The sequence below is a fragment of the Drosophila nasuta genome, chromosome 2R, assembly GCF_023558535.2.
Source record: "Drosophila nasuta strain 15112-1781.00 chromosome 2R, ASM2355853v1, whole genome shotgun sequence".
NCBI lineage: Eukaryota > Metazoa > Arthropoda > Insecta > Diptera > Drosophilidae > Drosophila > Drosophila nasuta.
This window is the reverse complement of record NC_083456.1, coordinates 7,011,111-7,026,756: the sequence shown is the minus strand read 5'-3', so window position 1 is coordinate 7,026,756 and position 15,646 is coordinate 7,011,111. Positions and strand designations below refer to the sequence as shown.

Below are 15,646 nucleotides of genomic sequence, written 5' to 3'. Positions count from 1 at the left end.
ATATATGATGTTATATTAAGATTTCTTAGTAAAGTCCACTGCGAAGTAAAGTTCATAAAAACATATTTTTACTTTAAGTGATATTTGTATCGATAATGTAAATATTGTGTATATCGATAACGAAATAGAGTAGAATTTTCGATAATTAATATTTATGAGATGTTGGGCGCGACATTAATTAAATAGCCAAAATTTTAAAACATATTTAAAATATGGTAACATATTTATTATGCCTTTTAATGTATGCATATTATTATATACATAGATTAAAAAACTATTCAATAAATAGAAATTAATAATTAAAAATGTTGTAGCATGCAATAAAAAACATTATTTGCAGAAAATTGTAATTCGATTCCTAAACTTTGTCATACTCTACTGTGTGGATAACATGCGCAGAGGGTATTGAAGAGATGCTTTAATCGAGGTGTGGTTAAGGGTTGCTTTCAAATCGCTTTAGGGTCGAGCCCCACACAGTTCAAGTCTTTACAACTAAACGGTTCATTAACAGTCACGGATTTACGAAACTGAAAAAACAAGGGTTTGTGTCAATTCAATAAATCTATTTATCTAAAGTTCATTAATAATTTAAGCTGTGCCAATGCAACTTCCTCAAAACAGAGATCCAACCATGTCAGAGAGCCCGAAACCCGTTAAAAAAGTGCCCATTCATTTGCAGAGCGCCCAGAATCGAGTTTACATTCGAAACGGCGAAATTGTGAATCACGACAGAAGCTTCAAGGCAGACGTGTACATTGAGGATGGCATTATTAAGTACGAAAATTATTAGTGTTGAGTGAAAACACTTTAACAAAACTGTTTGCAGATTTGTGGGACCGGCAAGTGAGATTACAATTCCCGGAGGTGTGCGCACCATCGATGCAACAGGACGGTTGATTTTGCCGGGGGGTATTGACCCTCATACACATATGCAACGCCCTGTGGGTGACACTGTCGCTGTGGATGAGTAAGTATTTCACCCTCGCCAATTCCTGGCATTGTATTCATTTCATATAATTGTTCGACAGCTTTTACCGCGGCACCAAAGCGGCTGTTGCCGGAGGCACAACTATGATAAGTAAGTGATAATCTAAGATTGAAATGAAATTGATTTTTTCTACAAAGCCAATCAATAATCTTTTTGTGTGATTTTTTAAATTGCTATCTTAGTAAAGAAAAATCTTATTTATAAGGGTTTACATTTTAATAGTTATTATTTAATTGTTATTATTAGTTTATTTAATTTAAATTGTACAAACATTTTTTTAACTTACCAGTAATAAACACTTCCCAGAATATTTTATTAAACTTATTTTACTGTACCCTTTTTTATGAGCCTCTAAATATTGGGAAACATTCTTTTTTATTAGTTGACTGTGTGCTGCCCAAGAAACATGAGTCCTTGGTGGAGGCCTATGACAAGTGGCGCAGCTGGGCAGATCCTAAAGTCTGCTGTGATTATGGTCTCCATGTGGGCATCACCTGGTGGTCTAAGTCTGTGTCTGAAGAGGTTGCCATACTATGCAAGGAACTGGGCGTCAACTCGCTTAAGATGTTCATGGCGGACAAAGGAGTCTACATGTTGAACGATTCGGAACTCTTAGATGTGCTCGAAAAGATTCGAAGCCTGAATGGTGTGGCAATGGTAAGGTTTTAAAAATACATATGACCTTATAAACTTGATTGATTTAAATTTATTATCCATAGGTTCATGCTGAGAATGGCGAGATTATCGCTAAGAACACGAAGAATTTATTAGCCGAAGGTATTCGCGGACCTGAGGGTCATGAACTCTCCCGCCAGGAAGAAGTTGAGGCGGAGGCTGTTTTTCGTGCCTGCACTTTGGCTCATCAGGTGAGTTGGTATTGTGTAAAGGATTTGGAAGTACAATTAAACCCAAGTAGATAGAGCGTTTGAAATTTTGATCGCTTTAAAGAAGACATAGCAAAGTGTGTAAAATCGTATAGCATGAAATCATATTAACCAATCTTAGAAGAAAATTTTGCTAGAGACCCGCTTAGGTTTTGTATCATATTTACCGAAGAAATATTTGTACAACGGAATAGTGTATTTGGAATAGTGTCAGTCGTCAACTGCATTCATATATATGTACATATATAAAAATTAAGGTTTACAGTTAAAATTGATTAAACTCTCAAATAAAAATGTTGTTTTAAGGAAATTAACTATTATTATTAGTGAAGGTTCGACAATTGCTATCTTTTTAATTATTATTTAAATAATAATGGCCAGTTTTAAGTAGATTTTATTGTTAAATCACTTGCAGACATGAAAGTATCTGATGCAACTTGGCTTAAAGCATCGCATTATTAATTTAACTTCGACTTTCCACAATGCTGTTTATATAAATAATTCAAGGAATACCAATAACCAAGTTTTCAAATTCATATTTAGATGAAAACACCATTGTATGTGGCCGGTGTTACCAGCAAATCCTCTGCTGAAATTCTGGGTCGTGCTCGTCGCAGTGGCTATTGTGTCTTTGGCGAGACCTTGGCCAGATCCATTGGACTTAGCATGAATGGAGTGCGCAAATCGGAGCGTATCTATTTTATTACCAGCCCACCCATTCGCATGTCTCCCGAAACACCCAGGCAACTTATGAAATCCTTGGCTTAGTAAGTATTATTTTTAGTTTAACTCTACAGTTTGTGAAGAACAATTTAATTCTTTTGTACAGTGATGATTTGCAAGTTACTGGCAGCGATAACTGCACTTTTAACAAAAGCCAAAAGGAAGCTGGTTCAGGGGATTTTACCAAAATTCCAAATGGCGTTAATGGCGCCGAGGATCGCATGTCGCTGATGTGGGAGAAAGGAGTACATCAAGGACTGCTCGATCCATGCAGATTCGTTGCAGTGACCAGCACAAATGCAGCTAAAATCTTTAATATTTATCCACAAAAAGGACGCATTGGTACGTATGGAAATCATTTTAAATTATAAAATTACTTTGATGTCTGAAAACTCCTAGCATTGAAGTTAGTTTTGAAGAATAGAATTATGTAAAGTAAATAGTGTTTTTATCCAACATACATAAAATCAATATATTATATAATATGTATTTTCTGATTTTAACCCAATTTTATGTGCTGAAGACAATATTTAATTGAAATTTTCTAACATCACATTAAAAAACAAGTAAGAAATCTACAGTCGAAAAAAATTGATAGCTCTATCTCTTTTAGAATCTGAGATCTAGGTGTTCATACGGACAGACAGACAGACGGACAGACGCACATGGATCGACTCAGTTGGATATTTTATAGAGCCTCCTTATTTCTGTTACTTACATTTCCTGCCGGCACAAAGTTATAATATATGTTATGTCGCAGTGTTTGAACTGACAGACAGATGGATTCGATTAAATCGTATAACTAAGTTCGATGTTGTGATTACCACCATAAAATTTTAAATTCTTGTTTAATACATTACATACTTCTAAACTTCAATATATATTCCTATTTAGAGATTTGATTGAAATATATCTTATTATTTCACTATTTTACACTAAACTACAATAAAATGATAGAAATATTATCTTCTATTAGAATGTTTAATTCACTTTACTTATACTTCTATCATTATAACACACACACAACAATAAAACAGTCACATTTATGATAATTTCCTATGTCTTTAATTTTTTCCAGCGGTTGGCTCGGATGCTGATCTTGTCATATGGAATCCGCAGGCCACACGCACCATTTCCAAAGCAACCCATCACCATGCTAGCGACTACAATATTTTCGAGGGCATGACTGTGCACGGTGTTCCGGAATGTGTCCTGGTGCGTGGACGCGTCAGTGCGGAGAATGGCGTGGTGCGTGTAGCCGAAGGATTTGGTCGCTTTATACCGATGGCAGTGCGTCCGCCGTTTGTCTATGACATTATCGAGGGAAAAGTGCAGCCAACTGAGGAGCCACCTCAAGAGGAATATCATAATGGTGGCTTGAGTAAAAAGTTTGCAGAGCTAGACATTCAAATACCGGCACATGAGCCCATCTCAGCAATGATCGCTGGCAATTTACCGATGCCAGGAGAGGGTTCTATTTGCAGCACTCCCTCAAATCGCGGCCGTGTCGATGGCAAGCGTGATTTGCAGGAATCATCATTTTCAATTAGCGGTGAGCTACAGCGTAAAACAACAATCCCACGTTTATCTGAGTTCATTAAATTTATTTATTACAGAGGAACTCGATAACTCGGGAGTGCGATCCAGCATTAAAGTAAAGAATCCTCCTGGCGGTAAATCTTCCGGATTTTGGTAAATTCCAAAAAAGATGGAATGAAACTCGCACAATGCTCGACGATTCATAGATCATTATAGCTTAGATTTATATACTTAGCTTCAATAGTATTATAATATTTCATTCATATATCTGCCATTAATTTGTAGCCCAATCAGACTGATTTAGCTGAAATTTATATTTAGCAAAAGTTAAGAATCTTTTTAAATTGAATCAAGTTAATGTCGATTCACTTAAACAATGTGTTCACAGCATTTATCCTTTTCAACAAAAGAGGAATTTTGTCCGATTATTTATACGAGAATTGTGCTGCAGTCAGACGTCAATTTAAGGGATTATCTAAAAAACACTTCGTAGTCAGAGCTTAAGAGCCTTCATAACCAATCCACCGATTTCATAAGATAACTTAATCTTTGAGCGTAAAATGTTCAATATTTGTAATTTTTCAAAAGATAATAATTGAAAAATTCGAAAATGGCATATTAACATCCACAATTTCCGAAAAACAAAGAAAAAACAAAATGTATTGTTTTGATTTAATGTTAAGTTATAGTTATGCACTCTTTATTTAAAAGTTATGATTGACAAACTATGAAGAATCAAGAGTTTCATTCTAGTACATTTATATTATATATTAAATCAATATATTTATTATAATATACATTTATGCTGGATACATAATTACATTCATATTGGTTGGTTGATTTAACAATATACATTTATTATTCCGTTGCGAATAAAATACACCTAAGTATGTCATCTACTTGAGGAGTTGACGGTAGTTATGCGTAAAATATTTAACACAAATTTCAAAATTGGTCAATAGAGATAATAATAAATGTAATATGTTAAAATATCATCTGCTGCATCTCAACTAAAGCATACATAGGTGAAGGTGTGTGAGTGTGTGGCGATACATATGTATGTATTGGGTGAAGTAATAATTTAATTGTAATCGATTTGATTAACTTATCAGAGCTAAAATACATTGTGTATTTTGTTTTGCCCGCCAGCCTAACTTCTACTTACATTTCTTCATTCTTGCAAAACAGTATTATAATCATTATAAAAGCCATATATGAATAAACAAAACTAATCAACTAATTTCCATGAGTTATATTTAATTGAACTGTTTGCGTAATTCTGGTGGGCTAAAAGAAACGAAAAAAGCAAAGAAGGAGAAGGGAGTTGATAAAGACTTTTACTGCTTATGACCTATTTTCACTTCTGAATTGGCTTAAATACTAAAATCATTCGTAATGTAACCTAAAATTGACTTAAGAACTAAACTTCAATAGCAAAGACAATTCTTCTTTTCTGTATCTGTTTTCTATGTATTTGCGCTTACGGGTGGCGATTGATGTGATTGATGGAGGCGTAGGAATGCATGCGGCCGTTAAACGATGTTGCGTGATTTGTTAAGAAAACGCTGTCATGAGGAAACACAAAAAAATACGCATTAATAACAACGTCATTGGGATCAAATCAATATTTGTCTACCTACCGCCCCCCACCTTCGCCCTTCGTTTGCTTATAGCTTCTTTAAATATGCGGCACACTTGACGGCGCTGCTCACTTGTCCCGTATTCAGCACACTCAACTTCTTGTGCTTAGCGCGGAATTTCTTGACATACGCATCAATTAGATTTTTGATTTTATGTGGATTGATTTCACCAGAGCGACTGTGACAAATCTGAAAGATACAATAGAAAATGAATTAGTCAATTTGCTAAATGGAAGCGGATTGATGAGTTCGCTTACTTTGGGTACAGCGCGTCGCATAATATCCTTGTAATCCTCCTTTGTAATCACCTTTTTGTTGAAATGCGGTTTTAATACCAGTTTCACTTCCTCCACAACGCGTTCTTGGCGATTCAACTTGCACAAAAACTGTGAAAGAACGAAATTTATTAAAATATGCTTTGAAAATATCACTTTGTGATATATAAACAATTACAATTTTTAATGAAATTGTATTATTGACAATTTAAAAAACAAAATTTGTAAGTACTACCGATATACCAAATATAGCCTTTGGTATATTTTAATATATTTGCGGTACACTTTTAGTCAAGTGACCTATTTTTCAATAAATTTAGAGTAAGTATAAGTATTTTTTCAAATACTTGTTTTATATAGAACTAATTATATCTTTAATTGGAAGTTTATTATCAATTATTTATGTATTATTAAGAGTTGCTTTTTTAACTTTATTAGAACGTAAAGTTTTAGGTTATATTCAAATTCGTAAGGGTCCCATTAAAGTTGGGATTATACATACATATTAATAAAGTACTTTCTTAATTACGCAAAGCCCAAACAATAGGAGTTAAGAGGCGCTTTTAAACCATTATCGATTCGTGTATGCAAATTTACTAAACTTTCACGGAAATAATTCATTTTTTGCTCATAATTTAGTTCAATAGAAATTAAACATATTGGATGTTTGTATATGTGATTTACTCACCCTATCCTTGTTTTGCAAATCTACGGCTGAACTGGGCACATCATCGTATAGTTTGCCATGGTCCTCAGTCGCTTTGCCGCCTGCAATCGCAATGAGAATTGATTGTTATTTAAAATGCGATCAAATATTGGAAATGGGAGAAAAATGGCAAACAAGTGAACAGAGCTGCCTTTAAGCAAATTAAAATTGGGTTTAACAAAGTGCTAGAATGGTTCTTGGCATTTCTCCTGTATCTCGAAATCAAAAAGATTAATTAACAGAGTCACCCACCTTTAGCTTTCGATTTACGCTCGGCTTTGCTGTTGTTGCCCCGCTGCTGCTTTCGGCCACCAGCATTATTGAAACGCGACGAGTGTCGCGTTTGTCCCACAGGCGAACTGCTGCCAAACAGATTGTCGAACATCTCCGCTTTGCCGCTGCCCTTGGAGCGCCTGATGGCGCCCGCAGCATTACCATCTGGTGGCGGCTCAAACAAATCCTCATAGTCTGCCGAGCCCGGTGAGTAAGGACTCTCAATGTCCATGTTGAAAGAGTCATCCAATCCAGCTGCGCCACCTCCACCAGTTGCAGCCGTGTTGCCGTTGCGCAATGTGGCGCTACTCGTTGCCATGCCGCTGCTGCTGCTGGCCACGCTGCCGCCGGCCGTCTTGGGCAGCTTGCGGCTGAGCGTGCTCGCTGGTGGACTTGATATGACGGGTATATGCTGCGCGGAGGATGAGGAGGACACAACGGTGCTGCTCGAGAGCAGCACATTCGAGAGCACAGTGATGGTGTTTGAGTTATCCGCAGGTGGTTTGTCATCAGCAGCCACACACGCGGACGACGATACCGCCAACGTGCTGCTCAGCGTGGTGCTGTTGAGATACTGAGTGGAGGCAACAGAGGCGCTAACATCGCAGGACTTGTTGCCCAACTCCTGCTGCAGGCTGCCACTGTTCGGTTTGCTCATCAGCGCCATCACCAGATCGACGGGATTGATGACACCACTCGAATTCGCATTCGCTTGCGTATTGCTCGGATTGCTGGCGCTGGACAAATTCGATGTGTTGCTTACACTCACATCCAGCTCATCGCTGTTGTTGTGCTGCTGCTGCTGTTGTTGCTGCTGTGCCTCGATCTTGTCCCCACTGGCACTGCTGCCAGCACCGCCCAACGGCTCGAGACCTTGCGCTGGCGTCGGCGTTGGCGAACGTGGCGACAATGACGGGGACTTTGTCGGCTCAAACGGATCGTAGGCATCCGGCGAACAGGGGCCCGACTCTGGCGGCGTATTGGGTCCAATTTTTTGCGCTGAGATTAGGCCATCGTTAACATGCGGCTGCTGGGGCTCGCTGTCGACGGCATTCCGCATGGAACAGCCGGTGTCCATGTCATCGGCCGAGTGTATATCGTCGGCATCGTCATGCAACGGATTGTTGCGCACCTTGTGCTGCTTTTTGGCGGGTAAATTGAACTTGACCAGATGCGGTTCCGGCGGCGTCTTTGGTCCCGTTGTCTGCGTCAACGTTTCGTACGACGTCTCCATGATGGTCTCCAGGCAATCCGCTGGCGGCGTCTTCTCAAGCTGCCCGTTCTCGCGCATCAACTGATGCTGATCAGTTGCCGTCGAGGCGGCGCTGCTGCGTCGTCGCTCGCGTCGCAAGTGCAGCTGCGTCTCGTTGGCATCCTCGCTGTCAGTGAGCACAATAACGTCGGCGGGCTCCTGATGCACTTGGAATGGCGAACGCTCCAGATCGATGATGGCCACCGGTTTCGCATCGAGTTTCTTGCGTTTACGTTTCGATTTTTTGCTATTGCTCGCACTGCTGCTGTTGTTGTTGCTGCTACTGTTGTTGGTGTTGAGCCGATCGATGCTGGTGCGCCGATTAATGAGGAACTCATCCCGTGTCGGTGGCAGTGTGACCACCGTCTGTTGTGGCTGCTGTTGTGCCGTGCCAGCCAAGGCAGTATTGCTGTTCGTCGCCTCCTTGTTGAAGCTAACACTAACGAGTATGTTGTTGCCCGAGGCAAAGACCTCCTTTGATGGCATCGGTTCAGGTGTCATTGTGTGGCGCTTGCGTTTCTTCTCCTTGCGCTTCTCCAACGGCTTCTTTTTCTTCTTGCTCTTGTCCCCGCGCTTCGTCTTCACCTTCTTGCCCAGCACGGGCGTCAAGCTGCGTCGCGACGAGATCTCCGCCCCATAGTGAGCTCCAGGTGCGCCGCCTCTTGGCGTTCCCAATGGCGGTGTCCACGAGCCGGGCTTGTCGCCGCCCATGAAATTCATATGCGGCTCTCCCGATAAACTGGGCGTAGGCGATGGCGACCAGTGTGTTGCGCCCATGCCCACCAGCGATTTCTTTGATTTCTTGCTCACCTGCGGTGCGAGGAAATCGTCGTCGTCATCGTCGAAGGGATCGCGCTGCCGTGAGATGCGTCGATGACGTCCCACCGGGCTGCTGCTGGCGGCACGCTTCTTGCTCTTCTTCTTCTTGTCGCCCTTCTTTTTCTTCTTCTTGCGCGGCGACTTTGAGCGACTGCGACTGCGACTCAAGCGCGGCGTATACCGAGGCGAATACGCCGGCGAATGCTTGCCCCCGCCCACTGCGCCACCGCCCGACAGATTGCGTCCACCATTTATGCGTGCTGGCGTTCGTGAACGTGAGCGCAATGAGATGCCGCTGTTGCTGCGTGGATGCAGCTGGTGCATGGCCAAAGCCGGTGGTTGCGACGTCGATGGCGAACGATTAAAGCGTCGCCCAATGGGCGATACGGAGCGACGGCGCATGCCCGCCTCCTGGTGATGATGCTGATGCGGATGATGATGGCCAGCTAAACCAGCGGCGGGAGGAGAGGGCGATATGCTGAAACTGCGGAAACGTTTTGGAGATGCAGAGCGTACGCTGGGCGAGCGCGACGAGCTGCGCGAGTAACTGCGCGATGCCTGGCGACGTTCAAAGCTCAGGGAGCGACTGCGTGCGCCACGCGTCGCATCGCGTCCATAGCGATCCTTTTGCTGGTGACGCGAGGCGCTGACCACGTTGCGCACATCGTAGCGCGGCAGCTCGCGGCGCTTGGGACGCTGATAGAACTGCTGCTGCTGCTGTTGGGAGTTGCTGTATTGACCCTGTTGCTGTCCCTGATTGGAGTAGGATTGCGAATAGGACTGCGACTGTGGCTGCTGTGAATAGGAGGATTGCTGATAGCTGCTGCGACTCTGATACGGCTGATTGCGATAGCTGTAACGAGCGCCACCACGACCGCGCACAAATCCGCCACCACGGGTGGCAAAGTCACGTCCACGGTACGTGGATCGCTGTCGTCCACCCGAGTTGCTGCGGGAGCGCGAGTACGACTTAGAGCGACTGTGGCGTCGACGCTTGCTGAGACTGCGACTACGTTGGTGCTGCTGTGGACTGCGACTGCGCGGCGATCGGCTGCGAGGCGTTCGACTGCGGCTGCGACTGCAGCTGCGTGAGCCGCCCGAGCGTCGGCGGGAGCGGCTGCGATCCTGCTGCTTGTCGCCACGATAGTTGCGATCCTTCCGCCGCTTGCCTACCTTTTTAAACGTCTCAGCATTCTCCTTGCCACCGCGCTTTGAGCTCCTCTTCGATTTCGAGGCGTCATTGCCGCGGTGCCGACTGCGACTCCTGCTGCGACTTCGACTGCGACTGCGTCGTTTGGCTTCATGCTCGTTCGTCAAGTTCTCGTCCTCGGAGATGAGTTCGGCGCCAATGCCATCGGCACGCTTCTGCTGCTCATCGGCGTCCTTTTCCTTCTCTTTATCCTTGTCCGCCAAGGACTTTTTCGCATCGCTCTTCTTAGCATCGCCTTGCTGACTCTCATCGCGCTTTTCTTGCTGCTGCCCTGCGGCAGCCGCCTCTTCTTCCAGCGTCTTCTCATCCAGACACGGTGTATAGGAACGATCGGGATCAGATTCGCTGCTTGAATTCTTCGCTGATGTTGATACGACTGCACCTCCAGCCGCAGTATCTTCTTCATTGGCAGCAGGTTCGTTCGCTGGTCGCTTTGGAGTTGTTGACTCCTCAGCGAGCGCCTTTTCAAACTCCTTAGGTCTATCGATCTCGAGTTCCTCCCAATCGCTATCATCGTACAGCTCCAAGACGCCTTTACCTCGATCCGCAGTGCGTGCATCCTTGGGCGTGGGACTTGGCGTACTGCGCGTCTTCGTCTGATCATCATCATCAGCGGCCGTGGCGGCGGTTTCTTTGGCAGCTGCAGTCATTGCCTCGTTGTCACCTTTTTCACCTTTGTCTGCCTCTTTGGCAGCAACAGCACCCTGCTGTTCATCATCATTGCCCTCGTCGGCGTCATCGTCATCGGGCTCATCTGTGGGATTCTCTGGCTCGTAGAGATCGCTGCCAGCGGTGTCGTTTCCACTTGCAGTGGCGGGTTTATCGACTTGCGCTGGCGGCTCGGGAGGCAGTGGTATGTCATCGTCATCGTCTAATTGAACTAAATCTTCATTCATTTCGTCGTCATCCTGAGGTAAGTGGAAAATATAGTTGGTGAAATTGAAAGAAAGAAGAAATAACAAATCACGGTTAGTATGCCAAGAAGGATGCGCTTTAAGCTAACTGAGGAATGGTAGAACAGCGATCTATGGTCTTGCTCTTCCTCTAGCTCTCGCTCTCTAGTCTAGCTCTTTAACCCCACCCAATTTACTTTCGGACAGCTTGCCATTTTTCATAGTGCTACAAAGGATGATGGGGACATACCTTGTCGGCGCTTTTCGCAGCCGTTTGTGGTGCAAACATTTCTGTAGCGACTGCTTGCGATTCTTGCGAATATATCGAGAAATTTGGACAGTTGTCGTCGTCATCCTCGTCGTCCTTATCCGCTGTAGTTTTGTTCGCATAGTCCGCATTCAATTTAAACAGCGAACTGTTCCAGGAGAGATTGGGCGGCGGCGCCGGTGGCGGTGGCACCGATAACACCGCTGGCATCGAGATGCGGGGCGCCAGCGACACTGGCGCATTGATGGGCGCCGGCAGACCACCAAAGAGTGGCTGACGTTGTGGCTGCTGTGGGAAGCTGCTGTGCACTGAGCTGGCGGTCGAGTTAAACGGGGATTGGCGGGTTGCATGCTGATTACGTTGCTGTTGCTGTTGTTGTTGCTGCTGTTGTTGATTTTGTTGCTGTTGCTGCTGTTGGTTGGGCGTGTTAAAGCGTATGTTGAAGGGCGTAAAGTTTGTGTTACCGGTTGAGGAGGCATTATTGGAGCTGTTATCGCCAGAGTGCCGCTGATACTGATTGCCACTTGCTGCATTTCCTCCACTTCCGCCACCTCCTCCTCCACCACCACCTTGATAATTGTTTCTATTGTTGTTACCACCGCCGCCACTGTAGCGATTATTGTAGTTGCCACCTCCTCCACCGCCTCGTCCGAAATTAGGTCCAGCGCCGCCGCGTTGATACAGCGGCGCCTCTGTAATCTCGCTGCTGCTCGCTTTACTCGCCGCCGTTGCTGAGGTGTTGCGTTGTGGCGGCAGATTAAGACTGCCATCGGCATTGATGTGCACCTTGCTCAGATTGCGTGTGGCGCCATGCCAACGATCCTGCATATCCAAAATACTGCTCAGCACATCGCCAGCTGCTGCCGTTGCTGTCGCCGTCGATGTTCGGGATTTTCCCATCAGCAAAGCTTTGCGATTGCGTTGCGAGCCCAAGCCAGCAATACGTCCCGCAGATTGCACAGCAGTTGCTGCGCCGCCGCCGCCACTTGCCAAATTGCCGCCGACGGCTCCCTCGTCACTGTCCGAAAAGTATTCCAAATCGTTGGCCCCGCCAAAGAGCGAAAAGCTCGAGGCATTGCCACCACCCAAATGCGAGCCATGAGCCGCGTCCAGCTTAACACCCAGCTGCTCCGCCAGCCTTCTGCTGGCCGTCATTCGCACTCCATCGCTGGCAGCGGCTGCTGCTGTGGAGCGACTGCGTCGCGTGGATTTGCGTTTGCGGCGACGTCGTATGACCTTTTTGCTCGTCTTGGCCGCAAACTTCTCATCGAAATTGTTGAGATCATACTCCACCACGAAGGTGCGATGTCGTGTGCGTCGTCGCGAGCGTCTCTGCTGTGTGCCACGTCTGGTGCGCGTTGTGGTGCTGCTGCTAGTCGTGCGTGTGGTGCGCGTTGTCGTGCTGCTGCGATTGCGTCTTGTGGTCGTCGTTGTTGTGGTCGTGGTGGAGGTGTTGGAGGAGCTGGTGCGTGTGTGCCGCAAGACGGCGGCGCGAATGCGTTCGTTCTGCCGTGTGCGCAATATGCGCGGTTGTTGCACTTGACGCACACGCAACCGTGTGTCGGGCAGCCCCATGCCACGCAAGTCCTCGTAGAGTGTGTGCAGATCCTCAGCCAACTCGAGCGCTTCGTCATCGTTCTCGTCCTGGGAGTCAATGCAGTTGTCACAGTACCAGGAACCTTCGGGTATTAGGAATAGCGGCGGATCCAAGCAATCCATGTGATATCCCTGATTACAACTGTCGCACAACAGCATAATATCTTCACGATCCGGCCGATTACATATCTCACAATTTGTGACCTCCTCACCCCCATCAGCGGCAGCGCCATCCTCATCGTCCTCGTCGAGAATAAGCTCTTTGTGTGAACTTGTTAAATCGACCCGTATCTCGCGCACCACTTGACGACGCTCGTAATTGTCGAGCACAATGATGCGATCGAATTCGATGCGGTCAATGGGGCAGGTCTTGACATTCTTAGCCCACGCCTCGATACAGACGGCGCAATACAAGTGCTCGCAAGTGCCCGGTTTGCCGATCTCCTGCTGGCGAAATGTGAGCAGGCAGATGGGGCATTTCTCGAGCAGCTCATTGCTGCTGCTGTTGCTGCTATCCGAATTGGCGCCGGCATCGAGATCTTCCGCTGCTGTTGTTCTTGACTTCTTTGTATCGCTTTGGGCTTCGTCCTCCGATACGTTCACTCTCAAGCGGCGCGTTCGCGTGTTGCGCTCTTCAATCTAAGGGATAAATAAATAGAAAAATATTTAATTAGTCAACTATTGCAATAGTCAATGAAATAAGCAAGACAAACAAAGAAAGATAAGCATATAATTCAATACTGTACTGAGTAATTGTGGTAAGAGCTATAGGGCTGTTACTTTGATAGTACATATTATACGCCCGATAGGGAGTTTTTTTAATTTTGGCCTAGACTATTTAAAATGAGTCCTTAATAATTCGTCTTTATTATGTAGTGAAGTTTTTGTAATTCTCTATTTTAGTTATTAATTTTTTATTCGATGGATGCTGAAAACCGAATGTATTAGTATTAAAAATGAATTGTTTCCAAGATAGTATTAATATTGCCACTAAAGTTCTTTTTAAAGACTGTTCACCTAACCAGTAACAAAATAAATAATTTAAAAAAAACTATTAAATTTTAGCATTACACAAAGCTGCTGTAAATTTGTTGAACGACAGTTAGCAAATTTTCAGAAATCTTCGAATGATTGTTGTTGGTGAATGCTCCAAAATTTAATACTTTAACTCAAATATTGTATATTGGAGCGGGTAGTGGCAAACTTAAACTCCGTGAAAACTTAACAAGTTTTTTCCACAAAAATTATAGTTTCATCTATTGTCTCTATGATGAACAAACACGACAATAAGAATATATATGCTTTATCCACTTTGCTGAATCTTATTAGCAGTCATGGTACTTACTTCGCTGCCGCTAGAGACGCCATTCTGCGCATCATCGTTGTCCAACTGGCGACGTCGTCTTACTTGTCGTGCCGATCTTCTCGTCGCCCCATTGGAAGTGACATCCTCCCGAGCGTTCAAGCGATTGCTGCGACGTTGCTGCTGCTGTTGATACATTGATGCGCATGATGGCCGCGACGCAAGGTCAACAACATCGACGCTCACGGATGGGGCAGCAGCAGAGGGAGAAGGGGAGTTGCTAGTGGTTTCACTGTCACTGTTGCTCGAGAAGGAATCCGTGTCATCGGCATCGTTCACTTCGATGCGCATGATGATGCGTCGATTACGTTTCTCGCGCTCATTCGACGCATTATTATTATTATTATTCCTGCTGCAAGACGGCTGATTCATCTCTTCTGCATCGCTGCAGTCGCCGGAATCCGACATGCTGATGCAACGCCGTAAATGCTGCTGTTGTGGTTGTGTGTTTGCTTTTTAATGACTTTAATTTTATTTACAATTTTCCGCTTGATTGGCTCCACTTGTTTCGCGTATTATAATCGTGCATTTGCATGTATTCTATGTTTATTTTCGATTTTTACTCCTTGTTCATATATACGATTTTTCTACTTCTTCGCAACTACATTTTATGTTAAGTTGGCTGCGCTTACGCAAACCTATCGATATGTTTTTTCGAATAAGCTATTGTAATCGGTTCGCATCAACATGACGACGGCGTCTGAAACTGTTTTTCGAACCGCAGTGCTTGTCAAACTATTGGCAATTTGCAGCACTTTCAAAACTGTTGAATTTTAACTATTCACAAAAAGTTTGCATTTTTTATTTGTACGACGAATATAAACAGAGCTCGCGTTGTAGTGCTATCAAACATTTGTTTAATGAGCAACTATTTGGGATTTTCTAGCGCTTAAAATTGAGCAAACAATTTTTTTCTTACAATTATTTACGCACACAGAAACATTGCGATTCCAACTAAAGAATTTATCGTCTTTGGCCACTATTGTAAATAAATTCATTCATCGATAGTCACAAGGATTATCCAATATTGGTAGTCAAGATGCATATTGTTAAACTATTTGTAGAAATTTCGCAAATTAAATATATTGAAAACTTCTAATTTTACGACAGTGCCATCCCGTTTGTATGAAAATTTCGATAGACCTTATCGATATAAAATGGCATTTTCGAAAATGTGTGACCAATTTATTGGAAAATATATAGTACATTATTAATAA

The 15,646-nt window shown here is 44.1% G+C and overlaps 2 protein-coding genes across 2 annotated transcripts; one reads left to right on the top strand and one right to left on the bottom strand.

The window, feature by feature from the left end:
- The first annotated feature begins 431 nt into the window (after window positions 1-431).
- On the top strand, window positions 432-5,077 carry LOC132783877 (dihydropyrimidinase-like). Its single transcript, XM_060789184.1, has 10 exons — window positions 432-541; window positions 622-774; window positions 827-967; window positions 1,029-1,078; window positions 1,371-1,645; window positions 1,708-1,854; window positions 2,416-2,639; window positions 2,702-2,937; window positions 3,674-4,147; window positions 4,212-5,077. Exons 2-10 carry the CDS (start codon window positions 632-634, stop codon window positions 4,289-4,291), a joined length of 1,770 nt encoding a protein of 589 aa, XP_060645167.1. The 5' UTR covers window positions 432-541; window positions 622-631; the 3' UTR covers window positions 4,292-5,077.
- Window positions 5,078-5,300: 223 nt separating this feature from the next.
- Window positions 5,301-15,559, bottom strand: LOC132783876 (serine/arginine repetitive matrix protein 2). The gene is made up of 7 exons (XM_060789183.1): window positions 14,412-15,559; window positions 11,453-13,705; window positions 7,008-11,217; window positions 6,738-6,817; window positions 6,032-6,160; window positions 5,775-5,963; window positions 5,301-5,699 (listed from the first exon to the last, which is right to left on the bottom strand). Exons 1-6 carry the CDS (start codon window positions 14,835-14,837, stop codon window positions 5,802-5,804), a joined length of 7,260 nt encoding a protein of 2,419 aa, XP_060645166.1. The 5' UTR covers window positions 14,838-15,559; the 3' UTR covers window positions 5,301-5,699; window positions 5,775-5,801.
- Between the last annotated feature and the right edge of the window lie 87 nt (window positions 15,560-15,646).

Excerpts from the sequence above, each read along its gene's own strand:
- LOC132783877 (XM_060789184.1), top strand. The coding sequence starts at position 632 with ATGTCAGAGAGCCCGAAACCCGTTAAAAAAGTGCCCATTCATTTGCAG. Across the intron at positions 775-826 it reads ATTGAGGATGGCATTATTAA|ATTTGTGGGACCGGCAAGTG; the intron begins GTACGAAAATTA and ends AACTGTTTGCAG. Across the intron at positions 4,148-4,211 it reads ATCATCATTTTCAATTAGCG|AGGAACTCGATAACTCGGGA; the intron begins GTGAGCTACAGC and ends TATTTATTACAG.
- LOC132783876 (XM_060789183.1), bottom strand. The coding sequence starts at position 14,837 with ATGTCGGATTCCGGCGACTGCAGCGATGCAGAAGAGATGAATCAGCCG. Across the intron at positions 11,218-11,452 it reads CTGCGAAAAGCGCCGACAAG|GATGACGACGAAATGAATGA; the intron begins GTATGTCCCCAT and ends CACTTACCTCAG. Across the intron at positions 5,964-6,031 it reads TGCGACGCGCTGTACCCAAA|ATTTGTCACAGTCGCTCTGG; the intron begins GTAAGCGAACTC and ends TGTATCTTTCAG.